The sequence below is a fragment of the Nelusetta ayraudi genome, unplaced genomic scaffold, assembly GCF_046127955.1.
Source record: "Nelusetta ayraudi isolate G7.1 ecotype Tasmania unplaced genomic scaffold, CSIRO-AGI_Nayr_v1 ptg000071l, whole genome shotgun sequence".
Classification (NCBI taxonomy): domain Eukaryota; kingdom Metazoa; phylum Chordata; class Actinopteri; order Tetraodontiformes; family Monacanthidae; genus Nelusetta; species Nelusetta ayraudi.
The window spans coordinates 2,402,975-2,427,179 of NW_027466121.1; the positions used below are offsets into that span (position 1 = coordinate 2,402,975).

The following is a 24,205-nucleotide window of genomic DNA, read 5'->3' on the forward strand; positions in this document are numbered from 1 at the left end:
TTCTCTCCTTCAACATCAATGTTCCACCAAGCAAAAAACCAAGTCTGTCTGCTTTACAACTCTGAGCTGTGGTAGAGTTGTACAAACAGGCAATCTATGCTTTTTCGAGTATATGTCTCACGCTAGCAGGTCTTGGGAGTTTGACTACCTCCCACCTTCATTCAAATGTCAATTTCATTCATTCTTTCAAAATGTCCTTTTCATTTTCTAACAAATTGTGTTGCAGGCCAAAGGGAAGCGTCTGACGCCCTTATATGAAAAACTGACCGTGGCAAACGTGTCCACTCGGAAGCTGTCACTCCTCCTTCTCCTAGCGAAGCCATTCTCTCTCTGTGAGGCCGCCGGGGTCCGAAGTTCAATCACTAAACAGGCACGGAACTCTCTTTTACTCTCTTTCTCACTTTGTGTTCTTTTTTCGGTTTTGGGTCCTTTAAGAATCTCTTTTTAAAGGAATAGTTTGACATTTTGATAGGTCAATTATCATCCTAAATCTTGTTGAATAAGTTGAGTTTTCATTATGTCCCATGATCTCACTGCTTCATGTCTGTTCTCCAGTCTTTGGTCTTAGAGGAAGGTGGGCAGGCTGAATTGTGGGTGTGCTATGATCCCGCTCACTACTGTGATCAGATGTCACAAATCATCGATGAGGTGCCAACGATGCCTTTTCCATTTAATTCTTTTTTTAATCTGAGACCACAATTGACACAACTGATTTTGTTCCTCCAGGTGCTTGAAATCAATTACCAGGGACACCCACAGCAAGATTTGGTGAAGCTGCATGCCGAGATCCACTTCCCAAACATCGACTTTTCCTCGACTACAGTTGATTTTGGCTGCGTGCTCAACTACACTGAGACCCGCAAAGAGATCTGCGTCACTAACTGCTCGCCAATGTCGGTCAGCTACCGGTGGACATTCCTGGTCGATGAGGAACTCAAGTATGTTTGTACTGAAAAATGTTTTGTTTTTTTTTTATTTTTAATGGAAGCTATTTTGAACAATATCCAAGTCAGAAATATATGAGCCATGTGAGAAAATTGCAATTTATCTCAGCAATGTGTATCATTTGGCTGTTCCCGCAGCAAGCCGCTGAATGGGGTGGAAAAGCCAATCAGTCCTCTGATCAAGACGGACTATGGGAGGAGTTCCTTCGTCAGCCTTCGTCCTGATGTAGATGAAGATGAACAGAGCGACGTGTGGAGCGCTGTGGGGGTAGGCAAACACTTTCCTTGAAATAAACCGGTGGTTCCCTTTTAGTTCTCCCTGGTTAAATGCCAGTCCTTTTTTTTTTTGCATTTAAATCACAAAACCTTTGAATTTTGTTCCATGTTTGTCTAACCATTTGAAGAATTAATGCCAGAAATTCAATTACCACACTGCGGAGTGGTCTTAAACGTCTGGATTTGTTTCCAGATGTATCAAGAAGTTGTCTTTTCTTTACCATTTTTGAATGGAGCCGTTGAGTTTCTTTGTACGTTAAAGAACCATAATACCATAGTAATAACACTGATGATGGCAACAACGACAACGATGACACTTTCTCATGGTTCTCTTTCTATGTAGGCCTTTGATATCTTGCCTAGTTTTGGTCATCTCCAGCCTGGGGAGAAGCAGAAGCTTGCACTGTGTTTCTACGCCCAAGAAAACGTGGATAGAGAAATTACAGCACTGTGTCACGTAGAGGAAGGCCCGACCTACAAGCTAAAGCTGAGAGGAGAAGCATCCGTTATTAACTACAGCGTTGACCCGACTGTCGTCGACTTTGGTCGGCAGGTACGTTTGCAAGATACTCAGAGCTGTGCAGGTCATTTCACTTTGTTATTTATTCAGTGAGTACTGAAAGTTAAGAGCATAAAAATGTACATTTCACAGACAACGAGCGCGAGATAAAAGTCGAAGGTGACTGCAAATATTTCTGCTATTGCTATTACAATTACATTACTGTCTTCACTGTTTGTTCAGGACTCACACTTCTTGCTTTCTTTTGCAACTCTCTGTCTGTCTCTGTGTTTTCTAACATCAAATGCAAGGTTGATCTCTCTGTCGCATTTTCACCAACAAACTGACACTTTTGTGTCCTGCTGTGTTTTTCTAACCTCTTTCTTGTTAACGCTTTCTTCCAGATGTTCGATCATGAGGCAGAAGCTCAGGTGACTCTCAAGAATACTGGCAAGGTGAGCTTTAAATACAGCATCGTTGACCCTGATATGGAGGTCAAGGCTGACGATGTCAAAGGGAGGTTGGAAGTGGTCGACGAACCAGATTCACCGCAAGCAAGAGAACTCTGGCCCGGCCGACCTACCGTCATTCCTGCCACAGTGAGTTGATCATATTTCAGCAGTGTCAGTCCTAGATAAGTTTTTAGGCTCTTTACTTACACTGTGTGTGTGTTTGCGTGTGTTCAGGGTTACATTGAAGCCGGCGCAGAGCGAACGCTGCGTGTGTTCTACCTGCCGGGCGTCCCCGACGTGTTCGAGAAGGAGCTTCAGCTGAAGGTGGCTTTCCTGCCACCACAAGTCATCACTCTGACTGGCGAGGGAATATTCCCAAGGATCAACCTGAACTTGCCAACAAACCTTTGTAAGCAATGACCTGCACGCACATCTCAGACCACAGTCTGGATGTATCTGAAGTTCTTAATCTCAAGGATCCAGAACAGATCATGCTTGCATGTTTCTGCTGTATCACTGTGTGTCACTGCTTGTGTCTGATTGGTGCAAAAATGGAAAGGTACATTTGTATGTTTTCCTTTGCAGCTGATAAGAGATACAGTGAGGTGGTGCAGCAGGCCAGATCAACTGTGGAGACAGTCCAAGAGTTTGGACGGTCATCGGTGGAGACCAATTCCACACTCACTGTCAGTAGCCACAATGAACAACACTTGACTCATGTGCACAAGATGACTCTGGTTTTGACTTGTTATGAATATATAAAATGTCTGTGATTTGATTTCTCATCACCTAGATTACCTGTGAACATGAACAGAGAAAAATGAATTCCACTCATTTAATAATAATTTAGGAACAAAATAAAAATCAATCCAGTTCATTTTAGGCGCAACTGAAAATGCATTTCCAAGTGTCAAAATTGTAATGAATTAAGTCAAGTGACCGAGTGCTTAATGGGAATAAATGATGACATTTGTTGTGTCATCTTGGATTTGCACCATCTTTCAAATGAAAAATGTAACAATACCTGTCAAGGTTTTTCTCAATTTTACTGTGACTTTTTTTCTTCTTAAAATTTCCCAGTGTTTTTGATTTATTAATACTATATCCTCATCCAGTTTGACGGACTGTTTCATATGGAAATCGAGAGGAGGCTTGTCAAAGAGAACGCTCTCGCTGTCATCGCTAGTTTGCTGGAGCTCGGAGACCTGCAAGAGGCGTCCAAGAAGTTGCACAGACTCAGCAGGTGAGTTCCAGTGTTTACGCGTGTAAGGAGAAATAGTTTAGTTATTGAGCGTGTTTTAATTAAAGGTATGCTTACGCAAAAGTTAGAACAAAGACAGAGTGGACTGGAAATATAACATTTAGTATAACGTTAGGCCTTGTTGAGGAGATTTCTGGTACCTGGCACAGGCCCTTAGTTCAGAAATCTTAAACCTAAAACTGTGCATAATTATAATCATAGATAGATAGATAGATAGATAGACAGATTTTTATAATCAGTGTCTTTCACTCAATGACTAAACTTTATGACGTGCTTGTTTTGCTCCGTTTCACACCTTTAGGTTCTTGCTCCCTGAGTATGTTCTGGATTTTGGTCATGTCATTTTAGGACAAGTCCTCAGTCAGACTGTGACTGTCACTAATAATGGGACAGTGGCTGTATCCTTCCAAGCCAATCCCAAAGCTCTGGCAGGCACAGGTGACCCAACCCACCATATTATTTAACTGGTTAATTCAATTTTACCAAAGGATCTCTTATTTCTTTGCCATTTGCATTAACGGTTTCAGAATTTAGGACATTTAAATACTTTTTAAGGCATTTTGCCTCAATTAACAAACACAAAATAACCTTTGAGTGTGTTGCTTCAGGTTTTACTGTGGAATTTGAAAGAGTGAAAAACCTGCCGTGCGGTGAAACACAGACTTTCACCGTTAAATTTGACGCCCAGGGATCCAGTGTGAGGATGGGAGACATCAGTGTTGTCATGCCAATACAGGTAGTTGCAGGGACAATGACGCATTAGAGGATTTGACCGTCAGAATAGTAGACTCAATACAGGCAAATGTCACATTGTTCTTCGCCCGACAGGTCCTGCACGGTCCGACGGTGCAGGTGCGACTGTGTTCAGTCGTGACTGAGCCGTCCCTCATCATTTCTCCTGATAGCCTACAGTTTGACACTGTTCCATGTGGTATGTGTCAGGTAAGGCATCATTAAAACTCCTGTCAACTTGAAAATGACATGTTTTAATTCACTGCTAGGCTTAGAATACTCGCGCTTGATGACACTTAGATAACGCATATCAGTGTGGTTGTGTTATATGAGAGCAACATTGACTCCACAAATTAGTAGCCAACCAACTGCTTTAAAACCAATTCAACTTTTTGTCCGTCCCTTCCTCCATCAGATGAGGACAATACAGCTGTTCAATCACAAGCCTGTGCCTTGCTGCTGGAGCATGGCTGAAGAGATAAATCCCCTTCCAAAGGTGAAGGCTCTGATGCTTTGTTCATTCACATCATTTGAAGAATGCAAATCACTTACTGGCTTTATACAATAAAACATAACACTTAAAGTCAGCCCCAAGTGTAAAATCCAGGTTTAAGACCCTTTTTTTTCTTATGCTTATGATTGAGGGCATTTATTCATCTTATTATAGTTTATCATCATCGTATTTCAATTCTGCTTTATTACTGCTCTATTTCTGCTTTTTAAGCTGCATTTCTTCTCTCCACTTTGTCTTTGAATATTATGTGCTCTTTGTCTTTTAAATGCTTTTAAAAAGTTGAATTTTTAATCATGTAAAGAGCATTGAGTTGCCTTTTGTATGAAATGCGCTATATAAATAAAGCTGCCTTTCCTTGCCTTAAGTTGTTGGTCAACATTGTGTTGCAAAAAGACATGTTTCAGTTTCATGAAGGTGATTTGTGTCTTTTATTGACTCTCACCAGGTGGATAAGTTCCTGCCTTTCTATCAGCGTAAGAAGATGATGAAGCAGCAGCAACCACCTCCAGCAGTCTTTGAGATGACTCCCTGCTCTGGCTTGCTGTCCCCTGCTGAGCGGATCAATGTCCAGATAAAGTTCAGCCCTGCTGAGGGGGTAGATTGATTTTTCAGTCCTGTGCAACACTGGCCAGCACACTCTATAAAGTGGATTCTTGCTGAACTGAAGACAACATCATCTTTCAATTTCAGAATGCGAAATTGAATTTTCTGTCTTGTTTTTTTTTTTTTTTTTTCTGAAGATGGTTTACTGCCGACAACTTGTGATCAGCATGGCTGAAAGCAGTCAGCAGATACATATGACCGCGCGAGGTGATGGTGAGGAGCCACAACTGGAGTTCTGCCCGTCGGAGCTTCAGCTGGGACCTTGTCTGCCCAACAGCACTCAGGCGGAAGCTGAGGTCACGGTCAAAAACCCCTGCTCCTTCCCCATCGAGTTCTACTCCCTGGAGCTGGACACACAGTACATTGAGGAAGAAAAGGTTGCCCTTGTCTCATTGATTGATACGACTCATTTATGATTTTAGATTTTATTTTTTGAGCCATATTCCACCTTTTTTATTCTTGTGTTCACTTTTACTAACTGTATATTTGTTTCAATGTCCTCTTTTTCCTAATTTCATCACATCTAGGCCCTGTCTATAATGCAGGGTTACGATGAGAAAAATGAATTGCTCCTGCCTCCGCGGGCAGCTGGTGAAAGTCTACCAGAGGAACTGCAGGAGTACTACGTGGACTACTGCACCCAGCTCGCAGAAAAAGGTACCTTCACCAAGGAGCCGCGCCTCTATGTAAGATAGTGTATGAGTCCGCGCCTGTTAAAATTTCTCACGCCTGTGTTCAGCCCAGCAGCAAAAGGAAGCTGTGGATGAGGGGAAGAACGACACCAATGATCCTGATAGTGTCAAACCCTCAGAGGAAGGAGCGCAGGAGTCAACTTTGCATGCCGCTGATTTACGTAAGTGCTGTCTGCTTAGGAAAGGTGGATGTCAAGTGGTTCAGTCAGTTTTTTTGCTCTCCCATCAGTTGAAATCTTCTTCTCTCTTGTCTGTTTTCAGTGCTTTGCAACATCCCCAGAGAGGGAAGCAGTGGGAAGCAGGGCCAGCTGGAGATAACGCCCGTGGCCAGAGCCATCGCCCGCCACATGTCTGTTGACCTCTCACCTGAAGGTTTCGCGGCGCGCAACCGCACAGGCATTGCTATTATTGTGTATGGAGGCCCACTGACAGGTGATGGCATTACACAAATGGAATAGTGCCACCTTGTAGTAGTCTGGAAAACTCAAAACAGCCATCTGATCAAGTATCAGTCAGCTGCTTAACGATGATATGTTTGAATTTGTGCCTTCCTAATATGATTATTTCTTATTTCTGTCCAGGAAAGAGCAAGGTAGCGCATTACCTTGCGCAACACTACGGAGGAGCGTGCCTGAGTGTCGACAGTGTGGTCACAGACGTGCTGATGAAAGGTTCCTCTGCTGTTTCCCTGAGAGCGAGGCAGCTGTACGACGCTGCTGCCGCACAATATTCAGAGAAGAAGGCCAAAGAGCCGGGTAAGCACAGGAAAAACCACCTTCTGCAAACAGAGGTGAAGCAACTGTGAACCCAGTTGGATGTGGATTTGGCCATTGTGGTAGTTATATTAGATCTGGATGCCTTACAGAACAGACAAAAGAAGAATGATGTCAGTAAACCTGCTGCTGCCTGCCTCAGTGCTGATACGGGCTAATGTTGCCCTTAGGGCCAGTAGGAAGTCTTGAGGTATCACTACCTCGCTTCCCAAGCTGATGAAACAATGTTTGATCTGCATTAATGAATGCAAAGGTTTCACATAACACGTCATTCATTGACGCAACATTAATAAATACATGCACTTTCAGCTGTGCCCTCAGATGAAGTCAGAGAAACGGGATCTGCAGCGGCTGATAGATCTGCTGCAGCATCGCAGGCTTCTGCAGATGCTCCCACAAAACCTGGCAGGAGAGGCAGCGTCAGAAGCATCTCCAAATCTTCTCAGGGATCTTCAGAGCCACACTCTGCCCTCTGGCTGGTATTTCTTTGTTTTTCCTCGAGCCTACGTCCCTCTGTTGTGTTATTATCTTACTTGAGGCTACTTATGGCATGAATTCAGCGTACAAATTAGATTGCTATTCTTTCTTCAATTAGGGTGCTATGAAAGCACAAATACAATCTAATCTTTAAACGAAAATATATTTGGGTGCTTTAGGTTTAAATACATTGTGAATTAAATGTATGAATAACTTTATGAATCCCTGTGGCATGGCTTGGCTTTAGGGCGGAGATGTGACCACTCTCAGAAACATTTTGCCTGAGCAGGTCCTGGTCGATATCCTGTCAGAGCGGTTTCAGGTGAGTTGCCTGCTGTATTTTATAATGGCACCAAACATTATTATATTGTGAAGACCATTGATGAAAATAACCACATGAGAAAAATGTCAACAACACCCAAAAACACCCCAATGCTTTCTTATTGCTTGTCAGCTATCCCAACTTTTCACCATGTACATGTTCCTAAAAGTATAACATTTGCTTTTGTGTTCTGCTCCACAGCAACGCGACTGTCACCGCGGCATAATAATGTGTGGCTTAGACTCTGTGTACATCCAGCCAGTGGCAACAACCCTGCAGGTGGTTCTCAAGGCCATCAACAACCGCAAACACATCTATGCAGTCAACTTGTCCTGCTCGTACGCTGTCCTGAAGGCTCGGGACAAATTGAAAAGGGTTGCGATGGGTAATTGCAGGAAGCTCGTACACGAATGCACTCGCACTGGCACTTGCCTTCACTGATAAGATACCCTTAACAGTGGTTTTGGTTCACCAATACAAGGTTTGTGAAAGTGTCCTGTACGTGTGCCCCTAGAGGTTCTACGAAGAGGGAGGGCCGCCATGCAGGGGAGCTGGTTGCAAGGTCTGGATGAGGAGGAGTGTGATGCTTTACCAGAGGAGGAAAAGGAGAAACTCATGGAGAGATACAGAGTGAAGTTGAGACAAATGAAACTCCGGTATGAGCTGGCAGAGGCAGACACGGACCTCCACTTCCCGTTTCCCCCAAAGCGCAAACTCTATAGTTCAGGAAATATAATATTTGAATATATTGACTGAAACCCCAAATATATTGAATGAAACTCCAAATATATTGAATGAAACTCTGAATATATTGAATGAAACCCAGAATATATTTAATGAACCTTGAATTTAATGAAGGAAAATCTGAATATATTGAATGAAACTCCAAATATATTGAATGAAACCCTGAAAATATTGAATGAACCTTAAATATTTTGAATGAAACTCTGAATATATTGAATGAAACCCTGAATGTATTGATTCAACCTTGAATATATTGAATGAGACTCTGAATATATTGAATGAACTTTGATTATATTGAATGAAAATGTACATTGATTGATTGCCCTTGTCTCTCTCTCTGTGTATGTGGGTGTCTGTGATAGGGAGATGGAGAAAACACAGAAAGAGCAGCAAGAGAAGAACCAGGAGCTTGAAATGAAGAAGATTAAGGAAGAGGAGTTGAAGAAGAAGGGCAAGAAGCCTGGGAAGAAGGATCCCAAAGAAGCGTCAAAGAAGAAGACCACGCAGGACGGGAAACAATCCGTATGTGCAGTCCGTTCCACGCACATGGGAGCGTGCTGTTGAATAAACACAGCCGCTTTAATAACGCAACCTTTGTTACATTTCCATCCAGTCCACAGATGCAACAAGGAAATCCTCCGGTAGCAACTCCAAAGAGTCACTTGCGGACGCAAGGGAGACGCCGATTTCAAGTGAAGGTGTGTTTTGTTTTCTTTGTTTGTTCAGTTTTTTTTTACCCCATCACACCAAGAGAATGTGGGTTCATAGCAGATGATGATATAAAGCGCAATCAGTGATTAGATTGATTTACTCATTTATGGTTTTAACATTACAGTGCATTACAGCAAGGAGGCTGAGGAAGAAAACAAAGTGCCACAGACGGTCACCTACGAGACTTTTCAGCCCACAGAGGTGAAGGTTGACAAGCCAAAAGTAAGTGATTGCTGACTCCGTGCAATGTTATGAAATAGCACAGAATGTGATCATTCTTGCAACATTGAGAACGCCGTATTTAAAGAAGTGGTAAAGATTTTTTTTTCTTTTTTTTTCTGAATTAATATGAAATGCATGTTGAATTTGATGCCACCACAGAAGCATCTTAATTTCCGTTTGCTGCTGAAATAAATAGTCAAGAGAGACACTGCTATCTTCCGCATACTTTTCTCTTCAATCCAGCCAAGGGTAGATCAGCTGCAGACTCAGTTCAACGCATACGAACAGAGCCAGGAACAGGTGGTGCACGTCCTGCGGCACTGGGACCGAACACTGCTTATGTTGCTGGTCCCAGTCCCAAGTGAAGACTCGCCAACGGTGTCAGAGGAAACTGTTTCAGAGAAACGGGTAAGGGCCTGCTGCTTGACATATTGAAATCTGGCCAGGTGCTGATGAGTGTCCCTTCATTTTGGCATGAAGATAGTAGCGTCACAATAGGGGTTTGTGACGCAAACTACTTTTCGATGAATAGTAGTTGTGACAGTATTGACGGGTGAGCTTTTGATTATGTAAAAATGTGGTGTTGTGCTCCACTCAGTTCGGAAAAGTGTTTCCGAGAGCCCAACTGAACCTATTATTATCGTATCATCTAAAGTCAATCGGTTGTTAAATCAAGCCCAAATTGCTTCGGTTTAAAGACGGCAATCACTTAGAACATTCAAATGATTCCTTCATTACGTTCTTCTGTCCAGACCTCTCAGAGCAAGAAGAGCAAGAAGGCCACGAACAAAGTCTTGTCCCCCATGACGCCTCAGCTGCCAGTGGTAGTCGACTCGGAGAAAAAAGAAAAGTTGCCTCCACGGGAAATCATCCCCTACAGTGTGCTGAACGTGACAGGAGAGGACTGTCCCAGTGTCGCAGAAGTGCTGAGCGCCACCAGGCTGCCTTCTCTGGACCAGGCACGGCTTGCCCCATTTTTTTCTGTCTATGTCCAGTCAGATGTTTTCACGACAACTTCTGTTTAAAGCATCTGATCATCACATTTTGCTCCATTTCCTCTCCCCTCTTGGCCCTGACTAGGTGTTGGATGACATGGGGATCGGTCCGAGTGGTCCGCCCATCCCTCCGCCGGTCACCCTCTCCATAGTGCCTTTCCCGAAAAGCCGTCAGCAAGCTGACGAGAAGCAAATCTGCGACTGTTTCACTTTTCTGATCCCCTCAAAATCGGATGAAGCCAAAAGAGATTCAGAGGAAGAGGAGCCGTCGCCTGTAAAGGTAAAAAGAATGTCAGCTAAAATGAAGAACTACACACAGATTTGCAGTGATTGTAAAATTTGCAAGATAAAAAGGTTTGTGTGTGGGCGAGCTGCGGGTGAAACTTCTGACTGTTGGTGTTTGTGCTTGTCAAAGGACGAGAGGGCGACAACGCCCTTCAAGAAGAAAGGCAGCGCTGTGGCGAGGGAGCCGAGCAAAAGGGGCCGGGAGAGTCAAAAAACGAAGAGGCGATCGCGCATCTCCTCACTGTCCACCTGCAGTGAAACCTCACAAGTCAACAACCAAGCAACGCTGGAGCAAAAGCGGCAGCAGAGGTTCGGGGGAGACAGCCGGAGGGAAGGAGGCCACATGGTGCCTGTTGGGTTGACTGACTCTTTTCTGTGGATTTTTGATCTGTTCTCGTGCAGCCTGATGTCGTTCCGCTGGGTCGTGCCGGCCAACGGCGAGATCTCCCTGAGGATTTGGTTCTACAGAGATTCCCCGGGAAAGTTTGAGCAGACCTTCAACTTCGAGCTGCTGGGAACTCAGAGGAACTACCAGCTTCCGTGCAAAGGGATTTGCAGCTACCCCTCCATCTGCACAGACTACAGGTTTGGTCAGAATAGCCCCCCTGGTGTATTTGCTGTAGTTAATCCACGCTGCTCTCCTGCTCGAAAGCACATCTTCCCAATTGTCCACCATAGGCAGTCATTTTCTGTTTATACTGAAAAGATCATATTAAAGAGCCAGTGCAGATAACACTTTGTAATATGTACACACTTTCAGCTTAAGGAACTTGTTGGTAGATATGTCATTAATGATTTATAAAGCATTGTTCTTACATTAATACAGTTTGGGTCAGGGTATGCTAACCCTTTTGGTACTTAGGTTTTTAGGACCATCTCTTATTTGTTATAATAATTCTTAAACCATGGATTTATAACCAGTAAGAGTATGTACTCATTACAAAGTGGTGCCCTGGTGCAACCCATACCCTTTTCTGTCTCTGTTAACTGACATTTACATCCTGCAGTTACATCATGTGACTACAAGCGTCATTTGGTTACGAATAAGAAAGTGTTTGCGAGTGACACCATTAGCATTAATCATCTGAACAATAACAACACAAATTTCAAAGATGGCACATTGGTACATTTAAAGTTAGTCGACCAAATGTAATTTTTGCAGGACCCTTTTTCCCAACTGCAAGGCGATGCCGCAAAGGCAGGAAGGCATCAGGAAGACTTACGTCATCAACCCCGAATACTTTGAGTTTGGACATTTACTTTGCGGCAAGACCAGAGACAGGTGACTGCCAGTCGGATCAGCCCCTAAAACACTGGTTGACTGCATAGAATTTTCCATAACTGTGAAACCGTATTTGGCTTGGTCCATGTTTGCCCAGGTTCAAGGAAACTAAGTACCAGGAAAACACTGAGAAACTCCTGATTTATAACGATTCGGGTCTTGAGGTCGAGGTCCAGTTCCAGTTCCAGCAGGACACTTCGGCTTCAACGTACCTTGTGGATCCTTCCATGATGATTCTCAAACCTGAAGAGAAGCAGGTGCCCCCACCGTGTCTAATCATGCTGACTTTAAAGTCAGACTTGTTATCATTGGTGCATTTGAACATTGCCTGCTCCTTCCAGGAGGTGACTGTGTGGGCCTACCCCACCAAGGTCGGCTTGATGAGAGACAGCCTCCTCTGCTCGATCAAGGAGAATCCAGAGATTATTACTATCGACTTCTCCTGTTGGGGTGTTCGGCCAGAACTGAAGATGGACACCAGACACTTTCATTTTGACAGGATTTTGCTGCACAGGTAATTAGTTATATAAGCAGTAGGACTACGATGAATCATTTCTATCGTTATTTATGTCAATTTATTGATGTGAGCTCTCACAGAAAGGGTTTGTAAAGAGAAAGTAGAATTTGAGAGATTTTTTTTTTTTTTTTTAGATTATGCGGGACATAGCTGTAATGCTCGACCCAATCAAAGAAGAAAAAAAAAAGCCAGAAAATAGCCAGATATGTTTTTATTAACTAAAGCAAAGCAAGTCAAGTCAAGCAGAAATCAGGGTTTCCTCCAAGCAGACCCTCCATTGCCATTCCTGTATTTTTGTTACAAGTTCCATCCCTGCAGAATCAGCGCTTTTCTTTTGCAAAACAAGGCTCCCTAGTCGTTCGCTGCATTTTCAATCCCAGCTGTCATAGGGCGAAGGCAGGGTGACACCCTGGACGAGTTGCCAGTTCGCATGGCATCAAGTAAGGAAAAAAAAATCAATCATCTGTCTCATCAATTTAACAGCTCAGTGGGTGACTGTAGATTTAATTAGATTCACTGCACTTCCAAGTCTGATGGAAATTGGAGGATGGCAAGAAGGATGGGAAAGAGTTCAAACCTAAGGGACCCAAAAATCTCTCTTCCTTTGTTTTTTTCAACTCTGTGTGCTTTTTTGTCTCCCTCCCCTTTAGACAGGACAGCCGCACTGTGACCCTGCGCAACAGGACGGCTCTGCCAGTGTCCTGGAGACTGCAGGGTGTGGAGGAGTTGGGCGATGAGTTCACTGTGCCGCAAGATCACGGCATCATTCCACCAAAGTCGTCCCTGCCCGTGACTCTGCACTTCAGGGCCAAAAGGCCGCTCCACATCAAGAAGGTGCTGCGACTGGAGGTAAGGCAGCGCTGGCGGATAGAACGCGTGGGGTTTCAAATCAAAAAAAGCCAACAGGAATAAGTCAGGAGAGCTGATGTGTTGATGTGTCACCTTGTCTGTTTCAGGTATCCGACGTGGAGAAAATATTGGGTGTTGTGCACACTGAAAATTTACAGGTCTCTGCTGAGGCCTATGAGATAGCTCTGGATATCTCACCAGGTAGAAACCACCAGAGCTTGCTAAAGCTCTGCTTTTAATATTAAATATTATATATCAAATCCTTTATCCTATTCACAGTTTGCTTTTGTTTTGCTTCTTCAGTGTTTTTTTTTTTTTTTTTTTTCTTTACAATGAATTCCGTTTTGAGTGGTGTCAGATTTTCTCCAGTACGTCCAGTAAGTCTTTTTCTATTGCAGATGGCTTGTTGGACTTTGGAACAATGAGAGTGTTCGAGGAGAACAAACTGTCTCTCAAGATGAAAAACCAAGGGAAGCATGAAATAGCCTACAAGTGAGTGTGAAACTGTTCAATGACTTTGCGTTATTCCGGGTTGCTCTTTTTATCCCACTATACGAAGTGCAGTTGTTTTTTTTTACTGTAATCCTTCTCGTTTCCACAAGGTTTATATTTCCACAGACTGACATAGCCAAGTTGAACCTATTATCAGTCTCCCCTAAGACTGGAAGTTTAAAGCCGTATGAGAAGTCGACAACTGTTCAGATCATCTGCTCTCCGACTAAAGAAGTCTTCATCAAAGAGAAACCCCTTCTGTCTTTTGAGGTCTGAAAAAAACACTAACTCTGAACAGAACTAGTTTACCAAAGAGACATACTGATTATTTAGATTAAGTGTGCTTGTATGTGACCTCTAACCAGTGAGATTTCTTTTTTGACCAGTCATTAAAATTTGACCATTACATTTTAGTCCAGGTTAGGTTTTGAGTTTTGAACTGGCCACGTGTGTTAGATGGATAAATATGCCAAAGCTTATTTATGACATGTTTAAAATTCCATGGTCTAGAATTTGTTTTTTTTCGTCCGCAGGTCATTGAGCCCAGCCTTGGGAAAGGAGGGGAAACCATCGCTATCTTAGCTATTAAGGTTTCAGTCACGTCTGTCTTCTCAAGGTAAAAACCTGATTCTCTTGGCTCGTTTTATGCTTTATTGCCATTATACTAATGTACAACAAAATTGCAAGATCTTAGTAGTTAGTCCTGAGCCGTCACTTTGGACCATCCTGACCAAAGTACCCTGACATGTTTTTCTGTTGATGGTGGGGGGAAAACCGTAGCACCTGGAGGAAACTCACTGTAAACACGGGAAGAGCATGTTAACTCCACACAGGTGGCCTTTTGCTCAGTAGGGGGTGTTCTCCCAGTTACTGTTATTCTGAAGTTCTGAACAAAAATGTTGCTCTGATATCCTGCTTCAATACAATTCTGACATATTATGTGTATTTTTTTTTTTTTTTTTTTTGATTAGTTACAAGATCACACCGGCATGTGACGTCAACTTTGGTCCGCTGGTCTACGGCAACAGGAAAAGCCAAGCCGTCGTCATCAAAAACACTGGATTGTTCGAGACCCAGTTCACCATCAGCCGAATGATACTGGACCCAGCTCTAATGGACAGACCAGGGTGAGTGAACAAACAACAAAACACACACACACACTTACACACACACACACAAATCGCACTAATTATCTTCATCGTATCGCAACGCATGTCGATTGACAGCCTGTTTTAGTTCCTCACGCCGCCAATCAAAGTTGTTGAAATGGCGCCGTGTTTGATGTTGTTGTTTTGGTTTTAGGGGTTCCTCTAAGAGAGCGGGTCAGGGCAGCCAGTCAGAGAGGACCTCAGCCACCAATGGCACAGGTAGACGAGAGACCTTCCAGAAAGAGGCGAGACCTGCACAGGTATGACACTCCCCACAGGGATGGCAATGACCCAATATTGAATGCACAACATTTTCTGCATAAGAGGTGCTAGAAAAAAGCTGATAATTTTATTTTGTTCCGTCCCATGTTGCGCCTCAGAGTATCCTCACCATGGGGGTGTTCACAGTGGCTCCCTGCGTAGCCACCCTGCAGCCAGGCGGTCAGCAGGTGGTGACGGTGAACTGCGCGGCTGAGCAGCTGGGCAAGTGGAACATGGGCCTTCTCATTGACATCAGCGATCGTGATCCCGTGGACCATCCGAGAGGCATACCGTACAGACTGATGGCAGAAATCTGCAAGCCAGGTGAGTGAACTCTCAGATAATGTGCCGTCCAGTCAAGAGAAGCTGATTTTTTTTTAATTTGTGACATCAGTAATGGGGTTGAAAGGTTAAGTGCGTAATATTTGGAGATTTTGAGAGGAAACAGCGACATCAAGTGGTTACATTTTAGATTCCTGCGCTCTTTCACTCCCCCTCCTTCTCACGAGTTTGCCAGCGAACTACAGTCGCCTGTGCACACACATCTGGATACCTCGTCCACCTTCTTCTTCGTAGGTTTATTTGAAGATGCGAGTGTTCACCCTAAAAATGAAACACGCTGTCAGGCTGGCTGGATTGTCCACACTGGGCTTCCTTAGGAATATGGCAGTGCAAGATGGCAGCTAACTAGAAGCAAGACCCTTGCTTTATGTATATTCTTGTATATATGTGTGAAAGCTGTTCGATGGGTTCTATGTACACTGGATCTTTAAATATGTTTTGGTTCTACAGGAATATTACTGGACATGCCCACCATCTTTGAGGAACATTACATTTGCCCAAACAGCAGCCAACTCACCTCTGAAAAGTACTCCAACGCCAAAGGCATTTACATCCAGGAGGAGAACAAGTTCCTCTTCAACAAGGTCCTGGTCGGCCAGACGACCCGGGCTCGCTTCAAACTCACCAACAACGGCAAAGTGCCGTGCATGCTCAACTTCAGCGTCAGACATATCGCCGCCAGGGTAAGACGTCTTGATTCTGCAACGCCTCGGGGGGGAAAAAAAACCCAGGACCACTGCATTTACCATCGTAGAAAAAAATGAAAATGCGACCGTTGTTCAACAGGCGTTACGCAACATGGAGGTTTTTGAATTGCCGACGACGTCGCTGAATATTCCCAGCCAGTCACACGTGTTTGCCGAGGTCACCTTCACGCCCCAGTCCATCCAGCTCTACAATGCCGTGTTTGAGGTCGCGATGGAGGGAGCGAGCAGGTACGAACGGCGACCGTACCCATTCGCTATTTGTCTGTTTACACTTTCTGTTCTCATGTTTGTTCGTTTTTTTCCTCATTTTTTTTAATTGCATCTCCTCCAGAATGACTCCACCGTTCAGGAGCAAGCTGCTGGAGTTTGACCTCGTGGGCGAGGGCAACCTCCCCAGCGTGTGCGTGCTTCGCCCGGCGCTGAGGAGCAGGGAGGGAACCCCCATGCTGCAGTTCAGACGGGTGTTGGTGGGACGCAGGTGCACCCTCCCGCTGGTGCTCCTCAACGACGGCATCGTCCCGGCTCAGGTGAGGAGGAAGAGTTCGGTCACGCGACGAGCATTAAACGTAGACGACGACGCGTGGCTGTGGTAAGGATCTGCTCTCTGTGCGATGCAGGTTCAGCTTCACATGGCGGATGAAGACGAAGTTTTCACCCTGAAGGCCTCTCCCGCCAACACCTGCACCTCCGTGCAGTTTGCCAGACTTGAAGGCAACACTGAATCAGGTACTGGTATCAGGTTTTAGTGACTAAACTTTAACCTCTGGTTTCCATGTTCATGTAATACATTTTTTTTCCAGTGTAGTAACATAGGAGGTTATATAGATTTCTAGTGTTTAGGTATCAGTTTCTTCAATACGATTGATGAAAACAGAATAATCAATTTCTGTGGGTACCGCACTGTATCTTGTAACTTATCTTGAAATATACAACTTAATGGATTAAAATGGAAATTTCCCCCTCAATACCTTTGATAATCACTGCTCTATGTCATACCAAACCTTATGCATTTTACCACATTTCCAATAAGCGTGAATTAACGTTCCGTCGTGCCATGACACTTTTTGACTTTCCTACAGAGAGCCAGCCGGGGCACAGAATCACGATAAGTTTGAACATCGGCGAACAGGTGGAGCTGGAGGTCAGCTTCGGCTCCGACAAGCCCCTGAATGTCAAGACCAAGATGTTGCTGCAGGTGGCGGACAACCTGTACAACGAGACGGCCATACAAGTGAGCGGCGAGGCCTACCAGGAGGTCGTCTCCATGTCCAACATCAGCCGCTCGTTGCAAGAGGTCGATGCGGAAGACGGCGACGAGGGTGAGAGAAACAATTTGGTGTTTAAAAAAAGAAAACAGAAGACCTTCGTTCATCCACACTGTGACAGTCCTCACTACTCCCGACCCTTGCCGCTCTGTCTGTATTTCTAGGTAATTGCGAAGTGCTGAATTTCGGCGACTGTTACGTGGGCCGCTCCTATCGGGAGAGCTTCACCGTGACCAACCACACTGACGGCCAGGTAGTGAAGTTCAAGTGGCCCTCTTCGGGACCGCACATCAGCTTTTCACCAAAGGTAAAATAAAAGCAAAAACAAACAAAACAGAAACCACACCAGCACACCCTCACCTTTAAAATACAGCTATTAATTTCAGTAGTGGGCGACACTGTAATGTGGTTGTTAGCACCTTTGCTTCACTCTGGTCACAAGCTTTTGATCATTGTTTTATTCAGGTTTTTCTGCTTATTTATCATCTGGGTCATGATTTGTGATGATAAGTGTTTATTGTTGCTGAGTTAGTGGGTTAGATCAGAATTTGAACTTTTTACCAAATAAAACCCGAGAGCCAATATTCTGTATGTGGCTGAGAAAAGATTGCATGCGGAGCAGCTTTTTTTTCCCATCTAAGCACTGTGATCAAACTGCTTCCGCTCGCAGGTGGGACACATCCACGCCGGTTGCTCCAAGGAAGTGACTGTCACCTTCTGCTCAAGTGAACCAGTGACTCTAGGCAGCCAGTTGATCAAATGCAAGATATGTCAGGTGGAATTCCAACAGCCGCTTGACCAGGTGGTCGACTGGGACGACAAAAAGAGGACAGTGCAGTGGCTGGATTCCACCGAACAGACTCCGGCAACACCAGAGCCACATGTGAAGAATAAGGTCGGGTCGTTGTCCGCCGTGTGGAAAGTGTTGAGAAAACTCGCACCCCAACTCCTTTGGCGTGATAGCGTTGTGCATTTTTGCATGCAGGTTATTAACACGGACCCCGAGCCCAGCTGCACCGTGGTGGAGGACTCCCAGTGGGACCTGGAGCTGTGCATCAAAGCCGTCTGTGACTATGTGCAGTACAGCTGCAGCACGGAGGCTATTCACTACAACGATACCATGCTTCACCAAAGCAGACTCTACCAGTAAGTCACACAGTGCGCCTTGTTGGGTGTAAAATAGATTTACAAAAATTCCCCTGCGAATGCAGAAAATGGATATTTGTCATAATATGACAAAAATGGGTTAAACTGATGTCATCTGCACGACAACTGGCTGCTCCAGCAGACACACACAGTCAGGGGACAGTGTGAAGGAGACTGATATGAATCAGTATAATCCCACATTTGATTAAGTAAGCCTAAATATTAGTGAAGAAAAAATTCATCTTTATTGCTCAAGTTGGTCAAGTTTTAATTTTCTCAATCTAATAGTCTGGCATCCAGCACAGGGGTCTCTCACCAATTTTATTTGAAATCAATATTAAATCTGGCGTGCAACCTCGCTCACTCCTGAGGCAGAGCTGTCAGTGTGTAATGCCGCTGGGCCTGCATGTAAAACGTGTGTAAACTTGATATTGCGCACATGCAAATGAGCAAGCTGTGAGCTGGCATCAAGTCTGTCGAGTCTGACATTTTCCATTAACGATATTTGCCGTCATAAGAATGCACGCCAGTGCTGTTTAAGTCATGAATGGTGATTTTTATTTCTTGTGCACACAAGATAATTGACCCATGCACATAAATTTCCGAAATTTATCATTAAATGTCATCTTTGAAAGAGATGAAATTAAACATTATTTTATGACTGTATTAATTAATGTGATACAAGCAGCCCTGTTTTTCTAAAATACAACAAATCTGATCCCACGTCACTCCTTTGCTCCTTAATCACATTTAAATCAATGTGTACGTCGCTGGAAAAAATGTAGAGGTATTTGGAACAAGGTAAATGTGTGTGTGTGTGTGTGTATGTGTGTGTGTGTGTGTGTGTGTGTGTGTGTGTGTGTGTGTGTGTGTGTGTGTGTGTGTGTGTGTTTAGACTGCAGCTGATAAATCAAGGCAAAGTCAAATTTGACTATTCCTTCCAAATCTTCATGGATTCAAGCGTTAAAACTCCCGTTCCTGATCGAGATGGTAAATATATATGTGTGAGCATATCATTTTTCCGTAATTGTCTCTGATTGTAAATGATTTTTCTTTGTTGCCTAAAAATTGATACATGCACATTTATTTTTTGCTGAAAATATCAAATGAGAACATGCTTTCTATGTCCCAGATGAGTTGGTCACATCCCGACCGTGCAGCAGGGCAGGGAGGGAGTCGACAGAAATCCGACCTGCCAGCGCTCTGGCCAGTGTGATTTCCGCTCTCACAGTTAATCCTGCACAATCGCCTTTCACTGTTGAGCCCAGCATCGGCACCATAGAACCTGGCGCCATGCAAAGCTTCAACATCCGCTTTGCACCACTGGAGGTGGGCCAGTTTGAGGCCACGTTGGCCTGCAGGTAAAGAAGTAATGTTAAAAAAAAATGTGCATAAGTAGTTGTTTACAAAAACACTAATCAAAACCTGCTTTTAATAATTGCGGGTTATTTCTGTAATAGTGTGCAATATTAGATCTTGTAAAAAATAGCTCATTCTGTTATAGTAACATGGGGGAATCATTCTATGCTTTTTATTTTACAATTTTAGCAGAGTTTTGCAGTTTCCTCAATGAAATCCATGCAGAGGTTTCAGAGGTGGCAATATTGTTGGAGATTTTTAAGAAGAAAAGGCGACATCAAGTGGTTACATTATAGATTGCAGCATCGTTCACTCGTACCTTCCCTCCCCCAAGCTTGCCAGCGAGCTACGGTGGCCTGCGCACACAAACCTGGATACGTCATCCACCTTTATATATGCTGGTTTATTTGAGGACGGGAGCAGTCACCCTAATTACGAAAGGCTATATCAGTCGGGTTGGATTGTCCACACTGGGCTTCCTTAGAATCCTTAAATATAGCAGTGCAAGATGGGAGCTAACTGGGACCAGGACCTTTGCTCTATGTATATTCTTATATATAAATAAGAACAATTGTATGGGTAGGAAAACCAAATTACTTTTATTAGACTGTGAGTACACACTTTTATTGATGTATTTATGGGCTGTATGTTAAGCTTTTACCAATATAGAAATTTTAACATGAATATGTTAAAATGTCAAATTCCTTTCAGTATTCCCAATTTGCAGGAAGAATACCAGGCTCCGTGTATCCCGCTGTTTGGCCGCTGCCTGTTGCCCTACTGCCACTTTGACCTGGAGGATTCGGACTATCCAGGTGGAACCGGCGGCGACTCCGAATTCAGGGGCCTCCAGGACTTGAACACGAGGGTCATACAGTTCAACGCCGTGGGCGTTTCACAGCCTTTGACAAGGTAACAAAGATAAGGCGGTCAAGACTCCTTGCTTCTTTCTCCCTGTCTGTTGAACTTATGACACACAGACTTTTGATTGACCCCTTCAGGCGCTTCAGCGTGTTGAACCCAACCAACAAAGTGTATTCATTTAAGTGGACGTGTGAAAACACAGGTGCCTGCCCATTCCACTGCCTCACCCCATCCGGCACTGTGCAGCCTGGGAAGAAAGTTGAGGTAAGGGTGACGGTGACGTAAGAGGTGCTGGTCCTTTGTGATGTCACAAAGGGCTGATTTCCAACAGTGGTTATATTAGCACACAACCTCTATAAAGTGCTTTTAATCTGTTAATCCTGATTGGTTCATGGCCTGTAACTTATTTATGTCACAATATTCATGCAAGTCTGTCTCTTGTTTTTTGATTGTTTTTTTTTTGTGTGTCTGCAGTTATGTTTTGAATACGTCCCCGAGCAAATTGACTTGGTGGCGCAGTCGTCCTGGAACTTTGTGATCGACGCTCTGTCTATGTCCGTCCCGTTCATTTGCGTGGGCACATCGAGAGAACCGCTGGTCTATTTCAGCAAAGCCTACTTCGAGTTTGGTGAACTTCTAGTTGGTACGTTAACACATCCGTGCAACTGCGCACCAGCACAGGCTCAGCTTGATTTAAATTGATTAGGAAAACCAATAAACGCACAAGACATTGCCAACTTCAATGAAACGTCTGTGTGTGTGTGTGTGTGTGTGTGTGTGTGTGTGTGTGTGTGTGTGTGTGTGTGTGTGTGTGTGTGTGTGAACAGGTCAAAGGGCAGAAAAGGTGATGGACCTGGTGAATGGGGAGGAGCAACCCTTTGGCTTCTTTATTGTTCAGTCTTCTCTGCTTTGTGACGACCAGCAGTCCAGCCTGACTGTGCATCCCATGACTGGGACAGTTGCACCCAAAGACAGGTCAGTAGCACTTATCACATAACTCACTATTTATATTTTTTTTAATTCACAATCCCTCATATGTAGAATTAAAGGTATAGTGTGTAATATATGGCCTAGTTTACTATTTTTATATTTGTAAAAGCTTAATATACTGCCCATGAACACATTAATAAAAGTGAATGCTTGAAGTATAATAAAATATTAAAGCTGCAAGCAGCGCTGAAGGGACTAAGCCGCTGTGGCTGCCGCGTGCCAGCGCTGCCTGACACCTGCCGATGACCCCCGACCCCTGCTGTCCTCTGCCGACCCCTGCTGACCTCTGTCGACCCATGCCATCCCCTGACAACGTCCCCTGACACCTGCCGACCCCTCTGGACGCCTACCATTCCCTCCCTAAATTTTCAAGCCCATAGCACTTAAGGTTTCTGAGGCTTGCATTTTGAGATTTTTTCAAACAAGTGAAAATAGCTCACTTCCGGTTTGTCTTGGGTCAAAGGTCAGCATTTATGAAAATTAGGTCTTGGTTGAACGAACGCGTGGGTCTTTGTCCCATGTCTCTGCAACCTAGTTCACCGGCAAGCTCGGTGAACTCCGATGCAATCTAAAATGTGACCACTTGATGTCGCTGTGTCCACTCAAAATCTCCAAATATTACACACTTAACCTTGAAGGAGTTATCGCAGCGGTGACCTCATTCAAAGTCGATATGAACCCTTTGGTGCAGGTTGCCCTTGTCGGTGCGTTTCACGCCGTGCCGCGACGGCCACGTGAGTTTCCGAATGGTTCTGAAAGTGAAAGGCAAAACCGAGCCCCTCGCCATCGCAGTCAAGGCTGACTGCTTTGCCATGACCGCCTCCCTTCAAGTCAGCATGCCAGGGACGGACCTCAGAGACGTCAACCCCAATCACCCAGACACGCTGGACTTTGGGAAGGTCGGTAATCTCACCTCACATTGTGCACCACGAAGTCACGAACATTGTGTCAATGCATTCGTCGTCATGTTCTCTCACCCGCAGGTGGAGATCGCGGAGAATCACGTTTGTTACTTTGTGCTCACAAACATGGCGCGGTTCAACCTGGAGGTGAGCTTGGAGGCGACCGGCCCCTGCGAGCTGCTGCAGTACTTGGAGGCGACGCCAAAGAGAGCCACCACCGACGTTGGGACGCAGCTGCAGTTGTCACTTTCGTTTTGTCCCAAAAATGTTTGCAATCTGCAGAACATCGTACTGAGCATTAAGGTGACTAAAACCTAACCAAATAACTCTCTTTAAATGTTTTTTGAGCGGCTTAAAATAACATTTCAACATCTTACATGTCATGGATTTTGTGTCTTAAGTGCATGAATAACCAGAACTAAAATCACTGTCTGATTCCCTCCATCCCTTCCATGCCTGGTGGATTTTTCTCTTTTCAGGTGAAACTTGGACCAACATTCATCTTTGTGGTTCAAGGCACGGCTGTGGAACCTTGTCTCGAGTTCTCCTTCACCAAGTTCAACTTTGGCAAGTGCTTCCTGTACAGCCCTGGCATGGTGCCCGCCTGCCAGACCCTGGTGATGAGCAACAAAGGGGCAAAGGGCATCAGGTACTTGTTGTTGTTGTCGTTGTGTTGTTTGCTAGACATACAGAGTAGGGTCAGATGTGCCCAAAGAAACACTTACAATAAGTCAACAACAGAAAATGTGACCCGTGTTTTAACCCCTTCAGTGTCCAGAGCCAGTTCAAGGAAAACGCTTTCCTCGAAATTGACTTCCAGCCAGATATTGTGCCCCCTGGTGGTGTGGTGGAGGTACCGATCTGCTTCTACCCTCGGGAGCTGAGCCATTACCACAAGAAAATCACTTTCATCTTCAACAGCTGCATTACAAAGGACGTGGACATACTCGGCCAAGGCGTAGAGATGAAGGTGAGAGAAAAAGTGTGCGAGCCATTATGGTTCAGATCCAGGCCCCTGACGGATATTGCTGCTTAACACAGCAACATAGGCGGCAGCGGAGGCCAAAGTTGAAGGTATCATCACCCGTTGAGCTTCCCTGACTGTGTTCGGAGGCGCAGCAGTCGCTTGGCTTCGCTCCAGTGATCTTATCGTTGCACAAGCAGTTTCTCTCATCTTTTCTAAGAGTTCATTTTGTTTCGAAAGGTGCTGCATGAAGGGGTTGGCATGACTAATATTCATCCGTAACAAACTGTATTGATAGGCTTCATTCAGGCCTCGTTAGTAGTTTGAAAACCGACTTCAGGAGCATTTTCACGGATCTCATCATTCATTTGACTACGTCATAAGATCATGGATTAAATCTCATTGTCCTGTCCCCGCGTTTCTCTCGCAGCTGGAGGTGGAGGACCTCAAACACAAGAAAGTGAGACTGAGGTCTGTGATATTAGGACAGAAGGTGGAAAAACAAATTGGGTTGATTAATCGAAGCCCTGTCGATGTTTCCTTCACGCTCCTGGTGACAAACACTCTACTAGATCCCAAGGTAGGACTCTCTCTCTCTCTCCCTCTGTCTCACTC

At 44.5% G+C, this 24,205-nt stretch overlaps 1 protein-coding gene across 1 annotated transcript in view; it reads left to right on the forward strand.

The window, feature by feature from the left end:
• hydin (HYDIN axonemal central pair apparatus protein) overlaps positions 1 to 24,205 on the forward strand; it is a 38,108-nt gene that overhangs the window by 9,255 nt on the left and 4,648 nt on the right. The window contains exons 22-82 of the mRNA XM_076042730.1: positions 227 to 370; positions 556 to 648; positions 727 to 938; positions 1,083 to 1,212; positions 1,564 to 1,773; positions 2,124 to 2,318; positions 2,406 to 2,580; positions 2,757 to 2,857; positions 3,287 to 3,414; positions 3,734 to 3,870; positions 4,041 to 4,168; positions 4,261 to 4,374; positions 4,580 to 4,660; positions 5,124 to 5,273; positions 5,419 to 5,658; positions 5,809 to 5,938; positions 6,021 to 6,134; positions 6,235 to 6,405; positions 6,555 to 6,728; positions 7,056 to 7,225; positions 7,471 to 7,545; positions 7,747 to 7,930; positions 8,060 to 8,201; positions 8,652 to 8,811; positions 8,903 to 8,987; positions 9,125 to 9,222; positions 9,466 to 9,630; positions 9,975 to 10,181; positions 10,303 to 10,497; positions 10,633 to 10,811; positions 10,905 to 11,087; positions 11,665 to 11,784; positions 11,882 to 12,041; positions 12,126 to 12,298; positions 12,952 to 13,150; positions 13,258 to 13,351; positions 13,549 to 13,642; positions 13,753 to 13,912; positions 14,176 to 14,258; positions 14,614 to 14,769; positions 14,945 to 15,050; positions 15,171 to 15,375; positions 15,844 to 16,076; positions 16,180 to 16,328; positions 16,432 to 16,627; positions 16,718 to 16,826; positions 17,180 to 17,419; positions 17,530 to 17,672; positions 18,036 to 18,260; positions 18,351 to 18,511; positions 19,407 to 19,501; positions 19,644 to 19,872; positions 20,582 to 20,782; positions 20,872 to 20,998; positions 21,209 to 21,377; positions 21,562 to 21,709; positions 22,416 to 22,623; positions 22,708 to 22,929; positions 23,106 to 23,275; positions 23,398 to 23,596; positions 24,021 to 24,170. Of these exons, the coding sequence (XP_075898845.1) occupies positions 227 to 370; positions 556 to 648; positions 727 to 938; positions 1,083 to 1,212; positions 1,564 to 1,773; positions 2,124 to 2,318; positions 2,406 to 2,580; positions 2,757 to 2,857; positions 3,287 to 3,414; positions 3,734 to 3,870; positions 4,041 to 4,168; positions 4,261 to 4,374; positions 4,580 to 4,660; positions 5,124 to 5,273; positions 5,419 to 5,658; positions 5,809 to 5,938; positions 6,021 to 6,134; positions 6,235 to 6,405; positions 6,555 to 6,728; positions 7,056 to 7,225; positions 7,471 to 7,545; positions 7,747 to 7,930; positions 8,060 to 8,201; positions 8,652 to 8,811; positions 8,903 to 8,987; positions 9,125 to 9,222; positions 9,466 to 9,630; positions 9,975 to 10,181; positions 10,303 to 10,497; positions 10,633 to 10,811; positions 10,905 to 11,087; positions 11,665 to 11,784; positions 11,882 to 12,041; positions 12,126 to 12,298; positions 12,952 to 13,150; positions 13,258 to 13,351; positions 13,549 to 13,642; positions 13,753 to 13,912; positions 14,176 to 14,258; positions 14,614 to 14,769; positions 14,945 to 15,050; positions 15,171 to 15,375; positions 15,844 to 16,076; positions 16,180 to 16,328; positions 16,432 to 16,627; positions 16,718 to 16,826; positions 17,180 to 17,419; positions 17,530 to 17,672; positions 18,036 to 18,260; positions 18,351 to 18,511; positions 19,407 to 19,501; positions 19,644 to 19,872; positions 20,582 to 20,782; positions 20,872 to 20,998; positions 21,209 to 21,377; positions 21,562 to 21,709; positions 22,416 to 22,623; positions 22,708 to 22,929; positions 23,106 to 23,275; positions 23,398 to 23,596; positions 24,021 to 24,170 (9,594 nt within the window). The remainder of the gene's footprint in view (positions 1 to 226; positions 371 to 555; positions 649 to 726; positions 939 to 1,082; positions 1,213 to 1,563; positions 1,774 to 2,123; positions 2,319 to 2,405; positions 2,581 to 2,756; positions 2,858 to 3,286; positions 3,415 to 3,733; positions 3,871 to 4,040; positions 4,169 to 4,260; positions 4,375 to 4,579; positions 4,661 to 5,123; positions 5,274 to 5,418; positions 5,659 to 5,808; positions 5,939 to 6,020; positions 6,135 to 6,234; positions 6,406 to 6,554; positions 6,729 to 7,055; positions 7,226 to 7,470; positions 7,546 to 7,746; positions 7,931 to 8,059; positions 8,202 to 8,651; positions 8,812 to 8,902; positions 8,988 to 9,124; positions 9,223 to 9,465; positions 9,631 to 9,974; positions 10,182 to 10,302; positions 10,498 to 10,632; positions 10,812 to 10,904; positions 11,088 to 11,664; positions 11,785 to 11,881; positions 12,042 to 12,125; positions 12,299 to 12,951; positions 13,151 to 13,257; positions 13,352 to 13,548; positions 13,643 to 13,752; positions 13,913 to 14,175; positions 14,259 to 14,613; positions 14,770 to 14,944; positions 15,051 to 15,170; positions 15,376 to 15,843; positions 16,077 to 16,179; positions 16,329 to 16,431; positions 16,628 to 16,717; positions 16,827 to 17,179; positions 17,420 to 17,529; positions 17,673 to 18,035; positions 18,261 to 18,350; positions 18,512 to 19,406; positions 19,502 to 19,643; positions 19,873 to 20,581; positions 20,783 to 20,871; positions 20,999 to 21,208; positions 21,378 to 21,561; positions 21,710 to 22,415; positions 22,624 to 22,707; positions 22,930 to 23,105; positions 23,276 to 23,397; positions 23,597 to 24,020; positions 24,171 to 24,205) is intronic.